At 33.2% G+C, this 23,464-nt stretch overlaps 2 protein-coding genes across 6 annotated transcripts; both read left to right on the top strand.

Annotated features, from left to right (window-relative positions):
- Positions 1 to 9,874: 9,874 nt before the first annotated feature.
- On the top strand, positions 9,875 to 18,118 carry LOC139885670 (pleiotropic drug resistance protein 3-like). 4 transcript variants are annotated; one of them, XM_071869420.1, is made up of 24 exons: positions 9,875 to 10,242; positions 10,342 to 10,465; positions 10,716 to 10,801; positions 10,926 to 11,010; positions 11,106 to 11,265; positions 11,346 to 11,422; positions 11,506 to 11,559; positions 11,653 to 11,743; positions 11,829 to 12,130; positions 12,217 to 12,498; positions 12,599 to 12,912; positions 13,742 to 13,902; positions 13,985 to 14,088; positions 14,225 to 14,381; positions 14,476 to 14,566; positions 14,727 to 14,805; positions 14,906 to 15,238; positions 15,330 to 15,620; positions 15,706 to 15,789; positions 15,869 to 16,002; positions 16,549 to 16,776; positions 16,871 to 17,042; positions 17,494 to 17,748; positions 17,845 to 18,118. In XM_071869420.1, exons 1-24 carry the CDS (start codon positions 9,875 to 9,877, stop codon positions 18,109 to 18,111), a joined length of 4,299 nt encoding a protein of 1,432 aa, XP_071725521.1. In that variant the 3' UTR covers positions 18,112 to 18,118. The 4 variants fall into 4 exon arrangements, with proteins under 4 accessions (XP_071725521.1, XP_071725520.1, XP_071725519.1 ...); XM_071869419.1 differs by having other exon boundaries at positions 14,476 to 14,578; positions 14,730 to 14,805; XM_071869418.1 differs by having other exon boundaries at positions 14,476 to 14,610; positions 14,732 to 14,805.
- Positions 18,119 to 19,523: 1,405 nt separating this feature from the next.
- Positions 19,524 to 22,971, top strand: LOC139885669 (small ribosomal subunit protein eS21y-like). Of its 2 annotated transcripts, none has more exons than XM_071869415.1 (5): positions 19,524 to 19,636; positions 20,368 to 20,441; positions 20,526 to 20,658; positions 21,271 to 21,420; positions 22,894 to 22,971. In XM_071869415.1, the coding sequence occupies exons 2-4, from the start codon at positions 20,392 to 20,394 to the stop codon at positions 21,331 to 21,333; spliced, it is 246 nt and encodes an 81-aa protein (XP_071725516.1). In that variant the 5' UTR covers positions 19,524 to 19,636; positions 20,368 to 20,391; the 3' UTR covers positions 21,334 to 21,420; positions 22,894 to 22,971. The 2 variants fall into 2 exon arrangements, with proteins under 2 accessions (XP_071725516.1, XP_071725517.1); XM_071869416.1 differs by lacking the exon at positions 19,524 to 19,636 and adding an exon at positions 19,799 to 19,823.
- Positions 22,972 to 23,464: the final 493 nt, after the last annotated feature.

Genomic DNA, 23,464 nt, shown 5'->3' with positions numbered 1-23,464 from the left:
CCCATTAAACATCGGGGGTTGAGCATCCTTGAAATTTTTGTAATGGAAGTCCCGCCTTCCATTCCCACCGTTACCATCACCCCCTTCGCCACGAGGATGAATGTTTCTAGATTCTAATGCCTCCTCGATCGCGGAATTCATTCGCTCATTAATCATTTTGGTTACTTGCCCATCAACCGATTCTTGGAAAACCTTTCGAATATCATCAAGAAATTCCGTTTTTAGCCTTTTAAAGATGGCCTCAACCTTGGCCGCGAGTTCAACGTCCTCGCTCGTGCCTCCTTCATTGGTATCATGTCCATTTCTCATCTTCATTCTATAAAACGGAAAAGATTAAACAACGAAACTAAAGGACTTAACACATATGTATATACATATACACCACACTACCCCATCTTGCTCAACAATCGTCGTACATCGCTTGTTTGACACGATTTGAACCCGTAACAATGGTAGTTAATCATTGTTACGCGATCACGTCGCATTAACTTGCTAGTACAACGTCTATCTCGCTTGATGATTGCTACACAACACAAAATAATTAGCGCAAGGTTAGTTCACATAAACCTAAGCACTAATCAACTCCCGGTCCGACCCGTCTCCTACAAGTCCCGCATAAAGCGCATACACAATAAATTCTAAGTCTAGGCACCTATCTCAAGTCGCCTAAATCCCTTAGACCATGCTCTGATACCACTTGAAACAACCCAACCCGTAATCAACCGGATAATTTTTTTTTTAAATTAATCAACCAATTACGCCCAAAATAATTGGTTACATAACGTACACCATTTCATACAAACCACTTGAACGTACAACGTGTTTAAAGTTTACATCAAGGGCACGAAGACCCTTAATCAAAAGTAATACAAGTTCGACCCATATTTGATAGTTTTAAACCAAACGACACTCGAGCATGGTTTGGGGCTAAACTACCCAAAACGCTAGGTCGACTTCCAAAAAGCTTCCACAAGCATCAATATTGTAATATCTAATTCCCGGCAACCCCTTTCCCTTTATCCGCGTTCGTACCTAAAAAGTGAACAACGAGAGGGGTAAGCAAAGCTTAGTGAATGCAATAATTATACATATACATATATAACTTACTCACTTGCAAACACTTACACAATTCCGCATACATACTAGCATTACAATTAGCATACCATCTTAAAGTATAACGCTAAACCTCCAATAACGCACGCTAGTATAGCAATATCATATAATCGCGCGCAATATAATATACTATAACACAATACACAAACATTGATGTTCACAACATCCATTAGTACTCAAATCCCAAGGCTAGCCCTACGAATGGTATCGTCAACATCGAACTTAATCCCCATTCGTCCCAATAAATGTGGTATCGTCAACATCGAACTTAAACCCACATATGAGGTATCGTCAACATCGAACTTAACCCTCATCAACTAACGTCACTACAATAGTGGTATGGCTTCGTCAACATCGAACTATAAATCCATACATGAGGTATCGTCAACATCAAACTTAAACCCTCATCAAAACGAACAAACAATATACTCTAGGACATGGTATCGTCAACATCGAACTTTAACCCATACCCCACAAGCAAATAAATCATATACCTACATATATAATTATTCCACTCACCTTAACACGTCGGTGGTGATTTAACACTTCCGTATGCTTCGAGCAAGTACCTAATACATTAAGTACACAGTACACATTCAATGCACAACTTGTGGAACTAACCACATTACTTACACTTGAGTATTTAATGACCCAATTGCATTAAATAACTCAACTACACCAAAACTGCCCATAAATGGCCAAGACTCATCTTAAATCACTAAAGCAAGTGATTTAAAGTCTACTAACCTTAACTAACACAAACTTAGAGTATTTCACACCCATTTTGCCCAATTAGGTCAACCATTACCCATTTGACCCATTTTAGCACTTAGACTCATAATTTAAGTCACACTTAACCCATTTACAAGTCTTTCAACATTAAACAAGTGTGTTGGTGACTAACAACACCATTTGACACTTACAACCTCAATTCATAAGACCAAACCCTAGGTTATAGCTATTAGGGTCTCCTTTCATCAATATTACCCAAATTCACCCATTTAACTCCCAAATGGGTCGCACAAGACTCAAATGGCCAAAACCCTAGCCATAAATTAACTAAAACTCAAAACATGGAGTTAAGACTTACCAATACTATCAAGTCGTAGCTAAGAACGAGGAGAACAAATTTCCTATTTGCTCCAAAGATCGAATCACAAGTCTTCACCTTCGAATCTCACTTTTAATCCAAATGGGTTTTTATGTTTTGGAAGAGAAAATGGAAAGAAAAGAGAAAAGAAAATGAATTAAATGAGATAAGTGGTTGAGGTTTAATGCTCCAATTAGATCCATACGCGAAAAGATGAAAATACCCTTGGACCACCCCTTTTTAAATAGGAAAAACGGATCAGATCTGCAGCTTTGTCGCGTCGCGACCTCAATTGTCGCGGCGCGGCAATACACTGGATTTTCGAGCTGTCTTATTCCACTCCTGACTTTGATTTGCTTTATTTGTCGCGACGCGCCCAAGATCTCCGAGGCGCGGCAATGGTCTGTAACTGGCCATTTTGACAACTTAACACAACTATTAATTTATTCGACTTGTACACCTCGTTCACGCTTCCTACATACGTTTAAACTTCGTCTTTAAGTCTCACATGACTTAACACTATCAAAACCCATGCATATACTTATACATGCATACATTCTCAAACATATACATATGAATATATCTCGTATACATCGAGTTAACACTTTATATCGTTTAATCACATAAACAAGCGAAATAAAAACGTTCTAATGATTAAATAAGTACCTTAAGACACGTATGAAGAAAACGGGATGTTACAATTGTTACACCTATCCCATTGATTTTGAAGAGTAATATCTGTAGCATGTCTTTGTAAAGATCCATTAATAAAACCAAGTTTATTTTTAGTACCCAAAGCAGTAACATAGATCTGCTCCAAATATTATAATTTTCAGTACCTTTTAGTTTTATAGAAATAAAAGGTGTTCCATTAGTTGTATCACTTGCATGTAAATACAATGGGTCCCCAAAATCAAGTTTAATAATCATAGTAATAGCACCATCAGCCATTTTAACAGAATAACAAACAGAAACAAATAGAAGTAATCACCAAAAAGAACAAGATTAAGCAACTTAAACAAACAAACACCAATAAAAACACAGAATTAAAAGCACAGATAACACATTCACAGCATCAATCGCTGGCCAGACACCTGTAAAGGAAAGAAACAACTTACAATACTCCAGCAAAAAATTGGTTACTAACCAAGCAGTCTGCAGGATTAGTAAAATAACACACAACAATAATATAGGTCAAGAATCTTAAACCGTGCTTGATCAGGTATTCATGAGTTTCTATGAACTCAGATCAAGAGTTGGGCACGGTGATTCAGTCAAAAATGGGTATAAAAACACGAATAAATTCGAGACTCCCCTTTGTAGATAACAACAGGAGAAGAAACAAGAAGATAAACAGCGGAAGACTTGAAAAACCCAAACCCTAATTGGGAAAATTAGGGTTTCTTCAATAGATCACGAACAAAAACAATAACCGATGCCACAGATCTAAACTCGAACCCAATAAGATGATGAAAGAGAATAAATTACCAAAAAACCTTCCAGAAACTTTGTTCAACAGAAAAGATGAACAAACCCTAGAAAACGCAGCAATTGAACACGAATCAAGCAATCCTACGCTCTGATACCATGTAAAATTAAACAGATCTATGAAAACAAACACGATCTCAACCAATATTCATTAATCTAAAATTGATTACATCAATATGAAGAATCAGTTTTAATCTGATTCAACTCACAGAACTCACAAATTAAGAAAACTACAATCACAGAGAGTGATTGTATAATAAGATGAAGAGAAAACTGAATAATATCAAAATTAGGGTTGCTGGATGAGAGAAGACGATGATCAACAGAAAAATAGAATGTGTGTGTGTAAGTTTTGCAACCCTAGCTCTGGATATATCAATATATATGATGAAAAAATGCCTTGAGCCCAAAGTAATAGATTAGCCCAATCTGCAAGTCCATTAAGCTACTACAAAATACTTTGTCCAAAAAGAGTCCCTTGACTTTATAAAAGCTTGTAATGCAAATCCTTTCCAGTTAACCTTTTAACCTGCATTTTTTAGAATCCAAAGAATAAGAAAAGAACAACATGAATTTAAAAATAAGCTTGTATTAATTTAACATGTATGTTTGTGTATGTAAAAATATTGTTTGGTGTGTATATATAGTGTAAAAAAGAAAAAAAATTAATTTGAAATAGCCGTTGAAGTAGCCGTTGGGAGTTAAATTCGATTTTTTTCTCATCCGTTTACGTCCACAAATATGCTCAACATAGTAAAAGACCTGGGCGAATCAAGCTGGGCGGGACCTGGGCGGGGTTGGTGCCATCGGCGCCCAGGGTCGGCGGTCCTGGGCGGGTCTCCTGGGCGGACCGTTGGGAGCCCTCTAAGTAATCTTTCACGTACCTTTAAGTAATCTTTCTATATCTCGTTCAAAAGCCTAACAGATTACTAAGCAAATTACATTTATGTAATCCGTAAATATCCATATATATATTATTATCATTATCATTATCATTATCATCTATAATAATATAATAATAACAATAATAACAATAACAATAACAACATTGACTCTATAAACGAATAATTCACATGACTTGTAACTTGAAGTAGTCTTTCGATATCTTGTCAAAAGTTTGACGGATTTCTAACTATAAGCTTTAAAATTACATTTATGTACTCCGTAAATATCCATATATGCATATATACATATACTAAATTCTTTTGGATTTTGATTAAAAAATAAAATCAATTACGTTTACTGATGGCTTTGTATATTAAATTAAATTATACAAATATCGTTAGCCACATCAACCGGTTAATATTATTATTACGAGTATTTATTTTATTATGTATTTATTTATTTATTTTATATTCTAATTTACGTAAAGGATGAGAGGATTTGATTGGTGCATTCTTCTCTTGACACGGTAGTATACTTGACCCATATGTGATCCGAGAATAATATTAATTTAGTCCACTTTATTAAATTAAATACTTTATATTTATATGATGGTTAGTCATTTTTTTTATTTTATTTTTTTTTTTTATCACTTAACAAAAAAATTTCAGTTTCCAGGAAAGCTACAATCAAGTGCCATCTCTTTTATTCTTTTCAAATTCATGCCTTGCACATGGTAAGCAAGTGAGATAGTGACATAATATTTTTAAATTTTTCTAACAAAATTCTATTACATGTTACTATTAATTAGTGTATATAAATGAATCGTACATAATAATAGAGTATTATTATTTATGTATTTGACTCTATTAATCGAGTCAAAAACAAGCGTCAATTTATTGACTATTTGACTGTCGCTTAGAGCCTAAATTGAATTCCAGGCATGATTAAAACCATAGAAATTTGATTATATCATTTTTATGACGTCTCATTTTTTATTTTTATTGTTAATTTTTTTTTTCTATTTATGGGCCGTATGTCATTTTGGAAGCAATCCATCTATCCATAGAACATTGAGAGTGATGATTTTCTCTACTTTTGTGAGTGTTTCACTTCAGGTGAAGAAATGACTTGTCTTTATTCTGTGATAGGGGAATGGTTGTCTACATCTCACCTCCCCCATACCTCGCATATGCGAGATTGAGATTTCTTGTTGTTGTCGTTGTATTATTATTTATGTTTAACAATTATTTATTTGTGTAAATAAATAACTAAATTATGTGAATTTGATTTATTAAAAAAAATTATATGCATAGTAAATAGGTTTAACGGTTTTTTATTGTTAAAGTCAATAGGGGTTTTTAACAAAAAAAAAAACGTATATTTTTGTACAACGATAACTACTCCGCCCGCAACACACTTTGACCCAGCAAAACGGGCCCAGACCATGTTCTAGTTAAGTCTATTTAACGCGAAAGGGCAAATCCTATTAGGAGAAAGGAGCCCCAAAATTTTGAGTAATAAACGAGACTCGTAGACTTTTGAATTATGAACGTTTAAACTTTTAAACAATTGATTTAAAGTCCTTACGAATGAGATATGATCAAAATATATCATTTTAGTCATATTTATTTTATATAGACCCGTATTTAGGTGGCGTTTATTTCGTGGATTTGAAATCTCACGGATTTGGGAAATTCTAGGATTTGAAATCCTATAATGTGTTTGGTTTAGGGATTAGAAATTCACCGATTTTTAAAATGTAAACATTACAGCACTTGTAACGGGCCGCACCTACACCCTGGGATCATTACATGGCAAAAGCCACAGCAAAAAAAATAAAAATAAAAATAAAAAAAATTAAGTAATGGTTCGTGAGTAGAGGCGTTAGATGCACAGGCGTGGGAAAATAACGGTGAAAGCCACGGTCGTGGCTTGTGATTGGCTCAAAACAAAATTTTTTATTATTATTATATTAATTATTTTTATCTCCTCTTTACTCAACTCTCAATTATATTTAGCAACATCATCATAACAGTGCCAACCAACACCCAAACTCACACCACCATTACTACACATTTTAAACTCACACAACCACATCATAATAAATAAAAAAAACCCCAACACCACAAACCCACACATACACCCATTATAAATGGTTTTAAGAATAAAATGTAAACCTGACGTAAAACGCAAATGTAAACGCAAAACGCAAACGCAAAATGCAAACGTAAAACGTAAACATAAACTGTAAACATAATCCAAAATATAAAACATTAAGGTCAAATGTAAAAATGCAAACTGAAAAAAAAAAAAAAAAAAAGGTAAACGTAAAGCACAAACTAAACATGAGATGCAAACATAAAACACAAACGTAAAACAAAAATGTAAAACGTAAAATGAATACTTAAAATGTAAACGTAAAACGCAAACGCAAAACGCAAACGTAAAATGCGAACTAAACGTAAACCTAAATCGCAAAACGCAAACCTAAAACTAAACGTAAAACGCAAATGTAAACATAAGCTAAAACATAAAAACGTAAACGTAAAACGCAAATGCAAAACAAAAATGTATAAATTAAAAGAAAAAAAACGTAAAACGCAAAATGCACACGTAAAATGTAAACACAAAGCGTAAAAGGTAAACACAAAACGTAAAACAAAAACACAAAACTTAAAACGTAAACTTAAACGTAAAATGTAAATATATAACGTAAATAGTAAATCTGTAACATAAAGATGAGATACACGGAATTTTTAAATCCTTCAATATGACAAGGGATTTTGAAATCCCTTACTAATAGGATTTCAAAATACCAATGCATTTGAAATCCTTCAACCAAACACAAGATTTTATGAGTTTTGAAATGCAGATCCCCTTAAATCTCTCCAAATTTCACGATTCAAACGCACCCTTTCAGGTGACGTTTGGTTCGGAGATTTGAAATCTCACGATTTCAAATTATATGGGATTTGAATACCTTGGATTTGAAATCTTATTATGTATTTGATTCGGGGATTTGAAATCCTAGTATTTGTAATAAAATGCAAAATGTAAACCGTAAAATGTAAAATTTGAATATAAGCGTGAAGTACAACGTAAGCGTAAAATTTAAAACGTAACCGAATAAGGTAAACGTAAACGTGCATGTCAAGTTACACGTAGATATAAAACGTAGCATAAATCTAAAACATAAACGTAAAAGTAAAACGCAAACGTGAAGTAAATAAGCAAAAGTAAATGTAAAACGAAACTAAAAATATAAAGTGTAAACACAAAACGTACATGTAAAACGTAAACGCAACACGTAAACCCACAACGTAAACACACAAGGTAAGCGCACAATATAAACGCATAACGTAAAACAAAACGCAAAACGTAAACGTAAATATTAAAACGTAAACATAGACGAAAATTATAAATATAAAGTATTTGAAACATGAGATTTCAAAATCTCTTACTAATAAAAAGGATTTTGAAATTTGATGTCTATGGAATTTTGAAATCCCAAGTAAATTCAAATCCCTCAACCAAACACACGATGTAGTGGGTTTTGAAATGCAAATCCACCCAAATCTTTTCAAATCTCACGATACAATATTCATGTTTATGATTACGTGCCACTTAGAGTCTCTCGTCCCATATTTTTATATTATTATAGTGGATAGCTTAACTTAATTGTTATTGATCTTAATACATATACAGATTTAAATAAATTTAAATGTTTTAGATACTACTCCGTATTTTCTTTTTTCTTTTTTAGATAATACAATACAATACATATACATAACTTCTAAAAATTAAAATTAAAATTAAAATTAAAATTAAAATTAAAATTAAATTAAAAATATACTAATAAAATCATTTGGTGTTCGCCCCCCTCAGCCACTGGTTTGAAGGTCGATAATTTGCGGGAAATGTAAACATTGGTGCTGAATGCTTTAACGCTGAATCAGCTGGCGGTTTGTTTGTCACCTCTACAGAATAAAAGCTCCTGAATGCTTTAACGCTGAATTGGTTATATCTTTCTTCTTGTTTCCTGGCAGTTTGAAACTATCATTTTACTAGACACTGTAAGTGGATTTTGGTTCTATTCATATGAATTTATGGATAGTTTTCCAAAAAAATATATTACTGTAGTTGATGAGATTTTATTTGTATTGAATTGGTTTATAAGCCTTCTAGGTGTTTGTGAAAATGCCTGAGTGAGAATGAATGTCAAAATGATCATGTTATTATATATTATATAATATATAATATAATATATAATATAAAGTTGATTGCTGAGCTTGTTTGTCTCTGTTGAAGCTATATATTATATTGTTGATGAACATACAAAGTTGTGAGTTAATCTATACAATGAAGTAAGCTAAAATGATATTTGTGACAATCTTAGGAGGTTTGTTTTAGATTTAATTGTTATGCTGATGGTAATGCTTGTATTGCAGATCCATCTGGTTAACCAAATATCGACATAAAGAACGATATTTATAACATGCACCTTTGTATACTTAAAGGACCACTGGATTATTAGGTCTTTATTATAGCCCTTAGTTTTCTAATGTTTTATTCAACATGACTTTGTTTACTAGTAATCGTAACACTTATCAAACAGTACAACAACAACAACAACAACAACAACAGTATCCAATCCCACGACTGTGAGGTATGGGGCTTATTAACGGTCATAGAGTATAATGTACAGAAGGTTAAATTGGTAATATATGCCATTAAGCGTGTCCGTTCGGTATAATCGTCGGACAAACAAATTTTCTTTAGAACCATATCCATACGGAATCTTTTAATCATTCAACGTACATATAGAAGTTAAGAGTTGACATAATTGTTCACCAACAATGATGGTGATGGAAAATAGAAATTTTTAATTAGTTTGAGTTAATTATAATAAAAGAAAGTCAACTGTATTACTAGTTTTTATTTTACTCAATTCAATGTAAAAATTGTGGTTATTATTTCTTCCCTGACAAGATATATAGCTGGAAATAAGGTTAGTTAAACTGTCTCCCTCACACGAATTCTCAATTCTTTTATTGACCAGACCGTTTCTTCAATGTAATAAGTTATACACATGTTGTCTCCACTCTCTATTTAAGAACTTTAAATAAGTAGTCAATGCATATTGCTTGATGCATACCATTAACACCATATGAATGAACAAAGTCCGCTTCTATATCTAATGTGTATGAACATGTTATGCGTACGATGAATTTGTGTGTGTAAACCGTGTGCTCTGTACATATATTGATCGGTCACATCAAAAGTACAAAGCCATTCAACATGGCTCAACTAGTTGGTTCAGATGAAATGTTACTAATGAGTTCTGAGATGAGAAGAAGTTTAAGATATTTCCTTCGTAATTTCTCTAGTTCACGTACTAATTCAGATATAGATTTTGGGAGATATAATGATGAAGCAGACGATATTCCTTTAAAGTGGGGTGCGATCGATAGATTGCCTACGTATAACCGTTTGAGGGCTTCTTTGTTTGATGACGAAAATGGAGACGATGATATTAAAGGAAAAAAGGTGGTTGATGTCACAAAACTCGCTGCTCCTGAGCGACACATGTTTATTGAAAAGCTCATTAGACACATTGAGAATGACAACCTACAATTATTGCAAAAACTTAGAAAACGAACAGACAAGTAAGGTTTTTTTTGGTGTTTCAATTTATATAATTTATATCTGCACTATATGCCCTCGTTTGATGTTAGCTTACAGTTAGTTTAAACCTGTTTTGTTAGAGTTGGTATAAAACTTCCATCTGTGGAGGTAAGATATAAGAATCTTTCTGTAGACGCTGAGTGTAAAGTCGTACGTGGAAAGCCTCTTCCAACTCTTTGGAACTCATTCCAAAGTATTGTTTCCGTAAGTGTCTAACTTTGACTGTAATCTTATATTGTACGCTCGTCGTATATAATATGTTTGTCAATTAGGGAATTGATCTTCATTTGATGATCTATTAATTTGGTTGATCCGTTTGTTATCAAAATTATGATCAAGCTTAATAGTATCCATATGTTTAATTTCATGTAGTGATATCTTCTATTTCGTTTGATTTTTATATTTCAAAGCTGATTCTTTTTTTCTTTTTTCTTTTTTTTTTCTTTTCTGAAAGGGGATTTTCGTGATACCTGGTTTGAAGTCTAAACGGGCTAAGATAACTATTTTGAACAATATCAGTGGTGTCATTAAGCCAGGAAGGTAGGGATACAAATTTACAATCTATTCAATACTGCAGTCAGTCATCAACCTTTGTTTGCGTGCGTGTGTGTGTGTGTGTGTGTGCTTGCGTGTGAACGGCGTAACCTTTGGTTTTACTTTTTAGGATGACTCTGCTTCTTGGTCCTCCAGGATGTGGGAAAACCACTTTTTTGAAAGCACTTTCAGGGAACCTAAATGAATCTCTCAAGGTATTTGACTTCCCTTTTCCTATATTTATTGATAATAATCTGTACAAACAATATTTGAAATTTATTCACTAAAGATTGTTCGTTGTATAAAACAGATTAGTGGTGAAATTACATACAATGGATACAAACTAGATGAGTTTGTCCCCCAGAAAACTTCCGCCTACATAAGCCAAACTGATTTGCATATCCCTGAGATGACTGTGAGGGAAACGCTCGATTTTTCATCCCGTTGTCAGGGTACTGGAAACCGTGCAGGTATGCTTATATCCTATTTCATGCATACAATAAACAACATATAGTTTATTTTCTAATTGAAATTGATTTTTCTTGAATAGATATTATGCTCGAGGTTAGTAGGAAGGAAAAAGAACTAGGAATTATTCCAGATCCAGATGTAGACACCTTCATGAAGGTAAAATGCTTTTACTAAAACGTATTATATATTGTAATATGTATATGTATTGTCATACACTAAACCATTGTTGATTTCCACAGTCAACTTCCATTGAAGGACTAAAGACAACTCTTCAGACAAACTACATTTTGAAGGTAATTTATTTAACAAAATATGGCCTCGTATGTTGTTTTGTATTTTAATATGCACAATATGTAAGTTTTACTAACATTAACACGTGCTCCCAGATTCTTGGACTTGATATATGTGCTGATACAATGTTTGGAGATGCTATGAGGAGAGGAGTCTCTGGTGGTCAGAAGAAAAGATTGACCACAGGTAACTAACTAACTAACTAACTAATGCGTATATTACAACTGCTACCTTCATTTAAACAGATTCTAACATCTATTGTTCTTTGTAGGGGAGATGATTGTTGGTCCCACAAAAGCTTTATTTATGGACGAAATATCAAATGGTTTAGACAGCTCCACTACATATCAGATAATCGCTTGTCTTCAGCAGTTGGCACATATAACAGACGCTTCTGTACTCATTTCACTTCTTCAGCCATCACCAGAAGCTTTTGATCTGTTTGATGACATCATGCTGATGGCAGAAGGTATGATTGTGTATCATGGACCTCGCAGTATCGCATTAGACTATTTTGAGACTCTTGGTTTTAAATGCCCCGAGAGAAAAGGTGTAGCTGACTTCCTTCAAGAGGTAATCATAATCTACTTCAACTGATATGCCATTTTCAAAACTTGTTTCTTTAGCAAGATTTTCATGTAATATAGTCTGATTTACAGGTTGTTTCAAGAAAAGATCAAGAAAAATATTGGAACCGACCTGGAGAAGCATATAATTATGTCTCTGTACACACATTATCTATGAAATATAAGGAATCTTATTTTGGAAAACAAGTAAGCGAGGATCTTTCGAAACCCTTCATTAGAATGCAGAACCATGAAAACGCTATGTCCTTTGATATGTATTCTCTTTCAAAATGGGATTTGTTTAAAGCCTGCATGTCTAGGGAGATTCTTCTCATGAAAAGGAATTCTTTCGTCTACATCTTCAAGTTCGTTCAGGTACAACTATATTAATTACTATTATAAATTACAACTATCATTTTGTGTTAGTTTTCTATGTATTGTAACTTGTCTAATTATGTACGTTGCTTCCATGCAGCTCTTCATTATTGCAGTAATCACAATGACTGTATTTATCCGAACTAAGTTAAATGTTGATTTAATTGATGCCAATTATTATCTCGGTTCACTTTTTTATTCACTCGTGATTCTTCTAGTTGACGGGTTCCCAGAATTGTCTATGACGGTTGCACGACTTCCCGTTTTCTATAAACAGAGAGATATTTACTTTTACCCGGCTTGGGCATACGCGATTCCTGCATCCCTTCTTAAGATTCCCCTTTCGGTGTTTGTAGCCATTATTTGGACATCTCTCACTTATTACGTTATCGGATACAGTCCTGAACCAGAGAGGTCAGCATCTTACAAATTATTTCATTATTCTCTTCATTAAGTGACATCAATAGACTTAGGGGTGTGCATATCGCGGGAAAAACTAAGGAACCGAACCAATAATGAGTAACCGAACCAATCCCGAAACGAACCGAACTATTTCGGTATGGTCATCGGTCCACATTTTGCCATTTTTTCGGTCTTTGGTTCGAACCGGACCGAACCCGATAATAATACCAAAAATAATCGAATCGAACCGGATCAAACCGAAAATATATGGTCCGGTCCTCGGTCCGACTTTCTGCTTCAAATTGGAACTCATGACAGAACCGAGCCGAACTATTTTGATCTAGTTCTGTACCATGCACACGCCTAAGTAGACTGAGGGTGTGTTTGTTTGCCTCTTAATGGAATGGTTCAACACTGAATGCTGAACCATTCAGTATTCAGCGTGTTTGTTTCTGACCACTGAATGACATATGGTGCTGAATGATTCAGAATTCAGTGCTGAACCATTCAGAGCTGAAACTCTCTCTTAACCATTAAGAGCCTAACTTTTTGGTAATATTCTCCTCAAATCATATCCTGAATGCTTAACCAACAACTAAATTAAATTTTTTATTCATGTTACACATTAATAAGGTAATTTTACTCAGTTCATATTGTTCATTTTAAATGATTATCAAACAGCTTATTTTCATTCAGAACAAACTTTATTCAGAGGCTTTGATTCATTTAGATTCTGAACCATTCAGCACTAAATCATTCAGTTTTATCAAACGCACCCTGATATTCATTGGTATAGATATATGTCAAACCGTTGAAATTATTCCACTATTGCGCTTTATAGGTTCTTCCGTCAACTAATGCTAAATTTTGCGATGCACTTCTCGTCAGTATCTATGTTCCGATTCTTTGCATCTGTGTTTAGAACAGTGGTTGCTTCTACCACTGCGGGTAGTATATCTATATTGTTTCTTTTATCATTTGGTGGCTTCATCTTACCACACAGTAAGTTTTTTAAAATCTGCATAAATTTATATTTAAACTTGTAAAGACGTTCAGACTAAACTAACGGGAACTGGTTTCGCAGATTCAATGCCGGCTTGGTTAAAGTGGGGATATTGGGCTTGTCCTCTGTCATATGGTGAAATAGGCCTTGCAGTGAATGAATTTCATTCTCCCAGATGGAACAAGGTATTTCAGTAGAACCGATTTTTATATTCAAGATTAACTATATCTTTGTGACAATATAATCTAATTGACACTTGTCTCGTGGATTATGAGTTAGTTTATATATTACTCACTCGTATATTATTTGTTTTTTTTCAAGCCAATCGTGACTACAAACACAACCTTAGGAATAAAAGTTCTACAAAATCGTGGGCTAGACTTTAAAGATCACTATTTTTGGATATCACTTGGTGCCTTATTGGGTTTTGCGCTGTTATTCAACATAGGCTTCATCATGGCTTTAAGCTTCTTGAAGGGTAACTCAATGATTCTTGTACTCGATGAAAATATTTCACATAATGAGTGCCATATTGTTCAATTAATCATGTTATTAAAATCAAATACTTCCAGCTCCTGGAACTCGTGCCATTATTTCAAAGGAAAGATTATCTCAAGTACAAATAAATGATGAATCCAAAGGCCAGACTGAAATGGTTAATAAAACAAATAAACGGTCCACCACTGCCGTCGCAGAGCCATATGAAGGTAAGAACTCGCCTATAGATTTATAATACTCGAAACATTTTTTGACTAAACTGAATATTATGATTGATGAAGCTGTCTTTTATATGACAATAAAAAACTTATTCATTCTCTTGTCTTGCAGGAAAATTGGTGTTACCTTTTGAACCACTAACGGTTACCTTTCAGGATCTACATTACCACGTCGAGCCCCCACCGGTAATTGATCATAATTAATTTCATTAAATGAAACATTTTGAACATAATTATAATGTGTCTGTTGTTCAAACATTGTTATGGATTGCTTTTGTTCTGACAGGAAATGAGACAACGCGGTTTCACTGGGGACAGACTTAGAATTCTTAATGATATCACAGGGGCATTTAGACCTGGTGTCCTTACAGCATTGATGGGTGTAAGTGGTGCAGGCAAAACGACACTTCTTGATGTCCTTTCTGGTAGAAAAACGAGCGGCATTATTGAAGGAGAGATTAAAATTGGAGGGTATCCAAAAGTCCAAAAAACATTTGCTAGGATTTCGGGTTACTGTGAACAAACTGATGTGCACTCTCCCCAAATTACAGTACACGAATCAGTTGTGTTTTCTGCTTGGCTTCGTCTTCATCCCGGGATTGATTCCAAAACCAAATATGTATGATATATACAGTTCAAATGTTAATAGTCACAAACATTAATTTTTGAATAACTTTTTGTGACAAAGCTATTTTTTATGAAATGTACAGAAATTTATAGAACAGATTCTGGAAACAGTAGAACTTCATGACATAAAAGATGCATTGGTTGGTGTTCCTGGAGTTAATGGTTTATCAACTGAGCAACGTAAGCGACTCACGATTGCTGTTGAAGTTGTGGCTAATCCTTCCATTATTTTCATGGATGAACCTACGACGGGTTTGGATGCTAGATCAGCTGCCATTGTCATGCGAGCTGTGAAGAATATTGTTGATACAGGAAGAACAATTGTCTGTACCATTCATCAACCGAGCATTGACATATTTGAATCCTTCGATGAGGTAATAAAGAGATCAATTTTCATTCTTTTGTCTGACATAAAAGGTCTATTATTATATTAATATTTCTCTATCCTTGTTTCTGCAGTTGATCCTATTGAAAAACGGTGGACGTATGATTTACTGTGGGCCACTGGGTCAGAACTCAAGTAGCGTCATTGAATACTTTGAGGTTAGTTACTCATTAATTTATGGTAGAGCATAAGAACACTAATTTCATTGTATACTTACACTATATGTCTTTGTAACAGAGCATTTCTGGGGTACCAAAGATTAAAGACAACTATAATCCGGCAACATGGATGTTAGAGGCTACTTCGCCGTCGATGGAAGCGGCACTCGGAGTCGATTTTGCACAGATCTATTCTACTTCATCTTTGTACACGTAAGTTACACCTTCACACCTTGAATATAAAAAAAATCATGACTTTTATATCCCTACCCCTTTAATATGTAAGTTTAATGGAAGGGCATTAGAATATTTAGTTTTCAGTTAAATGCAATATCTGCTTTGAGATCTTGAGCGTTTAATTTTTATCTGACTCGTGTTTTTTTTTTTTTTTTTTGAAAAGCAAGATAATTTTATTGATAAGGAAATGATACAACGAGGATTACAACATGAGAAACACTAATTTGAGCGAAACTCGAGGACCTATACTAGATATAAAGTAAGAAACTAACAAGATGTAGAATACCCTGATTTCGGAGCAGTATTATCAATCCTAACATCAATCACCATTACCCTCATCATCTACTAATACATAAAAAGGATTGTTTGTTTCAATTATATCTTTGGAATGTGTCTTATTATTACCTTCACCATCAATGCCCTTCCCTTTATCTCTTTTCCTTAAAACATTATGATTTCGATTTTTCTGGGTCTCCACATTCCAATTTAACTCGTGTTTTTATATGTCTGATAATTTTTTAGGAGAAATAAGGAGTTTGTAGAAACATACAGCAAACCACCACCTGGTTCAAAAGATTTGTATTTTCCAACAGCTTTTTCACAAAATGGTTGGAGCCAGTTCAAAGCCTGTTTATGGAAACAACGCTTGTCGTATTGGAGAAGCCCTTCGTACAATTTGATGCGTACCATGCATATGCTCTTCGCATCCTTCATTTTCGGGTTACTCTTTTGGAAACAAGGAAGAAAAATGTTAGTTTTAAGCACTCATATATTTCTTAAAGTCTTGGCTTTTTTATGTTTCTTGGATTTATACCCTAAAATCATCTGATATTATAATTGACAGACATAGTGCTCAGAATTTATTCAATATCCTTGGATCGATGTACTCAGCATTGCTTTTTAGTGGCATAAACAACTGCTCTTCAGTTATACCGCATGTTTCAATGGAACGAACTGTTCTGTATAGAGAAAGATTTTCTGGGATGTACGCATCATGGGCTTATGCTCTTGCACAGGTATAAAATCCTTTTGTATCTTTTATGATCAAAGGCAGTTATATTGACCTATTCATTTATATATGGACCAATTTGGGCTGTGTTTTGAAATAACAAATTGCAAGCTAAAAGTGGATTATACAACAGGGTCAAACGGGTCGAAAGCCACCCAAAACGCATTAATAATGCACAGAAGCTCTTAAATCTCTCTATTTTTATTATTTGCATTATTATTGTAATTAAACTATTATATTTAGCTTATCAGTTAGTAGAAATTAACTAAAAAAAGGTTTGAGGTCAACCCGACCAGACCCGACCCAATTGACCCATCAAACCAGCCCAAACGCCCATTTTGCCACTCCTAACCTTAAAGATTTAAATCTGAATCCATTTATCTTGGAAATCACAAAATAAACAATATATATGTGTACTTTATAGCAGATAAAGAAATTGTTTTGATTTTTTCTTGTAGGTGACAATCGAGTTTCCTTATCTGTTTATCCAGTCACTTACATTCGTGGGCATCACATATCCTATGATTGGATATTATTGGTCAGCTTATAAGGTTTTCTGGTACTTTTATACATTCTTGTGCACATTGATGTACTTCACCTATTTGGGCATGCTCCTTGTTGCCATGACACCAAGCTTTCCAGTAGCTGCCATTTTACAGTCTGCATTTTACACCATGTTTAACTTGTTTGCTGGATTCATAATTCCTCGACCAGTAAGTCCATATTAATAATTAATTTCCAAATATATGTTTATAAATTATAATGATCGTGTTTTGTGAAGCTTATTTGTATTTATTTTGTTCATGCAGAAAATTCCTAAGTGGTGGATATGGCTGTATTATCTGACTCCTACTTCATGGTCACTGAATGCATTGCTTACATCGCAATATGGTGACTTGCAAACAGATATCGATACTTTTATTGGGACGAAATCTGTTAAAGACTTCTTAAGAGATTACTTTGGGTATCACCATGAACAGTTACCACTGGTGTATGTTATTCTTGGTCTATGGCCTATTGTTCTTGCTACTCTATTTGCATATTGTATATCAAAACTTAACTTCCAAAGGAGGTAAGTAATATTTGTAGTTAAAGTCATACATGTACACAATTGCACATACATCATTGTATTTAGTTATGTGTATTTTAGATTGATTGTAATAAGGTGAATCACTTTAGTTAAGAGAACAAGTTTCTTGTTGAGCAATGGACATCTGCCTCCCAGATTATTTTTCTATTTTTCATATAATTTTTGTTCTAGCATATGCATAGTTCTAACATAGTTATAATATGACTATGACGTTATTAATTCCTAGGTATATGAAATACTTAAATTTTTGGACTAAAGTGGTATTGTATGCCGTCGCCCAATTTGTGTGAATAAACCTCTATAAGTTTAAGCGCCAAATGAAGATGTTGACTTTTTTTCGAAGACACGAAAGCCATTGTCTCGTATCATCCCCTTTTTCTAAATCAAGAATCACCTTATCGATCAGATGAGACGTCCGTTTTACTGTGAACTGACCACACACATTTAAGTTTCGAAAGTTGTGGAGTTGCCTGTAAAAGAGGAGCAAGATTATGGAGTTCATCATGTGATCTTCCCTGCAAATTTGTTCTCCACATCCTTAACCCATTTAGGCCTGCCAATGAATTTCTTAGCCGGTCTATAACCAAAACATTTTTGTTTTCCTCTAATGCAAACAGCTTTGGAAATATTGACCCAAGGTTGTTTGACGAATTAGGTAGCCAAATGTCTTTCCAAACGAGAGTATCTTTGCCCAAGCCAATCCATCGGGAAAAGGAGGATGTGAAAGGGATATGACATACAATTACACTACATGAAATATGATAAAATGAAAATTAATGTAATAAGATGGCAAAACAGAATTTTTTACAAGTTGCAAAAAATTAGTATGGAGTACGATTTATAAATAGATCATTCTGTTCGATGAAATAAAACTTGAATCAAATGTAAATAAAAAATGGAGTATTGTTATGTTTAAGTTAGATTTCCGTCAAAAAATTAACGATACTCTATTTTAAGTAAATCATATGCAAGTCTGATCATTGACAATTACCTGTGAATATGGAAGACCTCGTAAATGATTATTCTTACGAACTGGATATTTACTTAATTTTCGTTATATTCGTAATATGATCGTAGAAAATTAACGGCACACGTATGTACCAATTATCATGCTTGCATATATTCGTTATGATTTACTTTAAAAAATGAAGTATCGTTAATTTTTTTACGGAGTTCTAATCTAAAAGTAACTAGACTTCTCTTTTTAAATAACATTTAATTTAATAAAACAATCATTTAAACGAAATATAGATTACCTAAAATAAAAAATTGATGTAAATTTTTTATCTTATAGTAGAATTTTCCTAAAAACTACGTAGTACTACATAATATACAACTTTTTCCTTTTTTTCATCTTTAAAATAAAAAAACGTAAAATTGGATTTTTTATTTTTTTTTTGGACCGAGGAGTATTAGAAAATCGTAGTTAGGGTTTTACATATCTTTAACACAGCCGTATTGTAGCAGCAGAAGAGAGTGCTTTCATATAACCCGATTAATTTCCAATCTAGGTTTGTATTCTCTACACTTTTATTTTCCATCTACTATTTACTCATTTTGTTTACTGTTATTATTCATATAATAATAATAATAATAATAATAATAATAATCAGTTGCTTTATCGAGTGCGTTGATTTCAAGGTCTCCTAATGTTTTTTTTTTTTTTGCTTGATTTATGATTCAAATTACGGTGATCGAGTTAGGGTTTCAATACCTTAATCTGTTATATATGTACTTATACTTTTTGATTTCATATAGCTTGATTTCTGATACACTATTTAGACTTGGCAGTTTACTTAAAATTCTTATTGTTATGAGTTTACTGTTGTATATCAATTGAGGAGCTAGTAAGGTCTTACAAGTTAACTAATTTTTAAAGTGGCTTATTTGTTTATGCTAATAAGAACTTTTGAATGTCTGGTTACAATTAACACAAAAGTGCTTATATTAGCACTTAATTTTATAAGCAATGTTGAATTTACAAAGTGTATGAATACAACCATAAGCTGAAAATGATGGTAGACCAATTGATGTTTGAGTTAGACCAACTATTAATGAAATGGTTTGCAGATACATAAATTGATTGATGTTTTTTATGTTTCAGATGTGTGTATAAAGTATCGAAAATGTATTGAACTTTGTGTATGACTATCTGTTTGCACAGATATTGACTTATATGCATTTTGATTGGAGATTTAATATCTCGTGTGGTTATTTATTAGTTATTGATATGTGAAATTAGTCGTTGTCTGAAAAACTCGCCAAGATGCAGAACGAAGAAGGTCAAAACATGGATCTCTACATCCCAAGGAAGTGGTATGTCCTCGTAAATACATATGTTACGTGTTTGGTTGTCTTTTGTAGATGTACATGTTTCACTAGATGTTTTTTGTTTGGCAGCTCTGCTACTAATCGGTTGATCACCTCAAAGGATCATGCATCTGTTCAAATTAACATTGGTGATCTCGATGAGTCCGGCCGATATGTTGGCCAGTTCTCTACATTTGCTCTCTGTGGTTTTGTTCGTGCCCAGGTATGTCTCTTCATCTATGTTGGATTTTTAATGGTCCGTGTTTACTGTTTGTGATCGCTTATTTATGTAATTATGTCTATATTGGCACTTCAATGCATGAATAATTACTGGCTTCAGAAAAATTATGTCCTTTTATCTGTTGATATTAAACATTTAAACACTACATGTTCTTTTACTATGGGGAGTGATTCTCACACACTCTTTTTTGATCCATTCACACTTTTGGCTTAAATGTGACTAATTTATCTCTCAATAATTTACACCATCCACCCTCTAACTCATCCTACTTAAGGGTATTATAGTCATATTTAAACAAAAAGTGTGGATGGATCAAACAAGGGTGTGTGAGGATCACTCCCCTTTGACTATGTGTTATATTTTGGATTACCTTACCTGTATTGTTATAGTTGCATTACATTTGTGTTGGCATATAAATAACGAACTGTGCCGTTAAGCTTGTTAAGATTTTGCTTTAATAAGTGGATTTGTGTCAAAATTACAAAGAATTTATGTTTGTATGTAATCATGTATGCTTTTTTAAATATTTAGCATATTCGGAAATTATAAGCTATATTAACATCTACCAACATGTTTATGCATTAATTTTTGTAGGGAGATGTTGACAGTGCACTTGACAGGCTCTGGACAAAGAAGAAAGTTGAGGCTCACCAGTAACTTACCAGTTTAGAAATTGGTTCTATGGTGTTAAACATCAGTTTTATGTCTTAAATGTCATAATTAGACACATGAGAGATTATATTATATTATATTATATTATATTATATTATATTACATTACATTACATTATATTATATTACATACTAAATATGGACAAAACCCACCAACCATACCGCGCCACCTCCCCTGTAGCTACTGTAGCAACCACTGTAGCTACTGTAGCAAAATTTTTTTTCCCCTTTTATTTTTTTGAATTTCCCTTACCACAATGGAGTATAAAAATATAAATTCATAGATAAACAAAGTTGCTCTGAATTTTTTTTTTTTTTTTTCGCTTACCACAATGGAGTATAAAATATAAATCTTTTGAGTTTTCCCTTACCACAATGGAGTATAAAATATAAATTAATAGATAAACACAGTTGCTCTGAATTTTTTTTTCTTACCACAATGGAGTATAAAATATAGATCCATAGATAAACACAGTTGCTCTGTATTTTGCAACTATAAATATACATATTATGTATATCGATATATAAACAAAAATTTGAGTCGAAAAACTATATATATATATATATATATATATATATATATATATATATATATATATATATATATATATATATATATATACACACACACCATAGCATAATTTTTAAACGAACTAGATTAACTAAAATGAAGTCGTGTATTTAAAAGGATTATACAACAGATCTAGAAACCTTCAATATTGTAAAAGAATAACAAGAAAAGAATGGGAAGGACAATGTGGTATATGGGATGAAAGAAGGGGGAAAGAACACTGGAGAAATAAGTTAATTAATGGAAAAGTGATTTTGTTTGTATAATATATAGTCTGATTAGGGATTTTAGTAGACGGGTCAGCCCAGAGGCCCATTGGTGGGTTTTGGAGGTTAAAACGTTGGTTGAGTAATTGAACAAATGATTTCTTTAATTTTTCTTTAAAATATAAAATTTGGTGTACACAACAACACAACAACAAAACTCAATCCCACATGTATGGGTTATAGGAGAGGTGGGACGTTGATAATCCTTCATTTATCCTTCAATAAAGAAAAGTCGTTTTTCAACCCCAAGTGAAACACTCACAAAAGCAGAGAAAGTCATCTCTCTCTTTGACGGGTTGAGAGATTGCTTCCAAGGAGACCACCGGCCAATATGAAATCGAACATATACAAATATTACATACAAAATAGAAAAATTGTTTACTTTTTTAAGTATTATAAAATATTGTTATATGTTACTCCTCGGTCCAATATTAATAGTCTTTAGGTAAAAATAAACAGTTTAAAACATTACATTCATTATATTATGCTTTTTAATTACTTTACCATTTAACCACTTACTTTTTACCTATATTTTTATCTTATATACAAAAGGTAATGATTATTTTTATCTATTTTTGGAAGTCGACTTATAATTTACCTTATTTTATAACCCGTTTATTTATTATTGATTAAGAAAAGTATTGAAATTATATGTGTATGTGGATTTGGTCTCCGTAGCGAAGCACGGACCTCCAAACTAGTTATATTAGATTTGTAGTTCAACTTTTGATCTATGGCAATGAATTATACATTGTGTTTGAATTTAAGTACCGTTTTGAAGTGTGAATTGATATATGTGCATGGCATAGTCTTATTAGTCACTTTTTAATTGTATTTTTTCACCTCCTGCTTGAAAATTATGCCATTAAATAAAGTTAAGTCCTAATAATATGCGAAATTAAAAGTGATAACAAAATACACTTTTTTGAATTTTTTTTGTCTGTTTTACTCGTTCACTCAATTTTTTGAGCGAACTCATAATCGATAAATCTTATGGTTGTGTCCGAAGGTCAACAACATCGCTCAAAATTTGTGTGGATGCGAAGCTGTGTGAACACCACCTATTCACAAAGGTTTCTTAGATTTATAAAATCCGGTGATCAACTCATTTTATCTCATAATATTATAACATCAATGAGTGGTATACGAAGGGGCGGCATGTTTGTCCTTAACGATTAGGCGCATGTTCGATTTCAAGAGCCGGGATCTAATTGGTATTGGCAGCAATTAGCTTCTCGGAAGGGGTTTTTCCAACCTTCAACCGCACTGCCAGGGTTGTG

Source organism: Rutidosis leptorrhynchoides, chromosome 1, assembly GCF_046630445.1.
Source record: "Rutidosis leptorrhynchoides isolate AG116_Rl617_1_P2 chromosome 1, CSIRO_AGI_Rlap_v1, whole genome shotgun sequence".
Taxonomy (NCBI): Eukaryota; Viridiplantae; Streptophyta; class Magnoliopsida; order Asterales; family Asteraceae; genus Rutidosis; species Rutidosis leptorrhynchoides.
Note: the sequence above shows the minus strand (reverse complement) of the source record. Positions and strands in the feature narration are given on the sequence as shown.

Excerpts from the sequence above, each read along its gene's own strand:
- LOC139885670 (XM_071869418.1), top strand. The coding sequence starts at position 9,875 with ATGGCTCAACTAGTTGGTTCAGATGAAATGTTACTAATGAGTTCTGAG. Across the intron at positions 10,466-10,715 it reads CATTCCAAAGTATTGTTTCC|GGGATTTTCGTGATACCTGG; the intron begins GTAAGTGTCTAA and ends CTTTTCTGAAAG. Across the intron at positions 11,266-11,345 it reads GGGTACTGGAAACCGTGCAG|ATATTATGCTCGAGGTTAGT; the intron begins GTATGCTTATAT and ends TTTCTTGAATAG.
- LOC139885669 (XM_071869415.1), top strand. The coding sequence starts at position 20,392 with ATGCAGAACGAAGAAGGTCAAAACATGGATCTCTACATCCCAAGGAAG. Across the intron at positions 20,442-20,525 it reads CTCTACATCCCAAGGAAGTG|CTCTGCTACTAATCGGTTGA; the intron begins GTATGTCCTCGT and ends TTTGTTTGGCAG. Across the intron at positions 20,659-21,270 it reads GTGGTTTTGTTCGTGCCCAG|GGAGATGTTGACAGTGCACT; the intron begins GTATGTCTCTTC and ends TAATTTTTGTAG.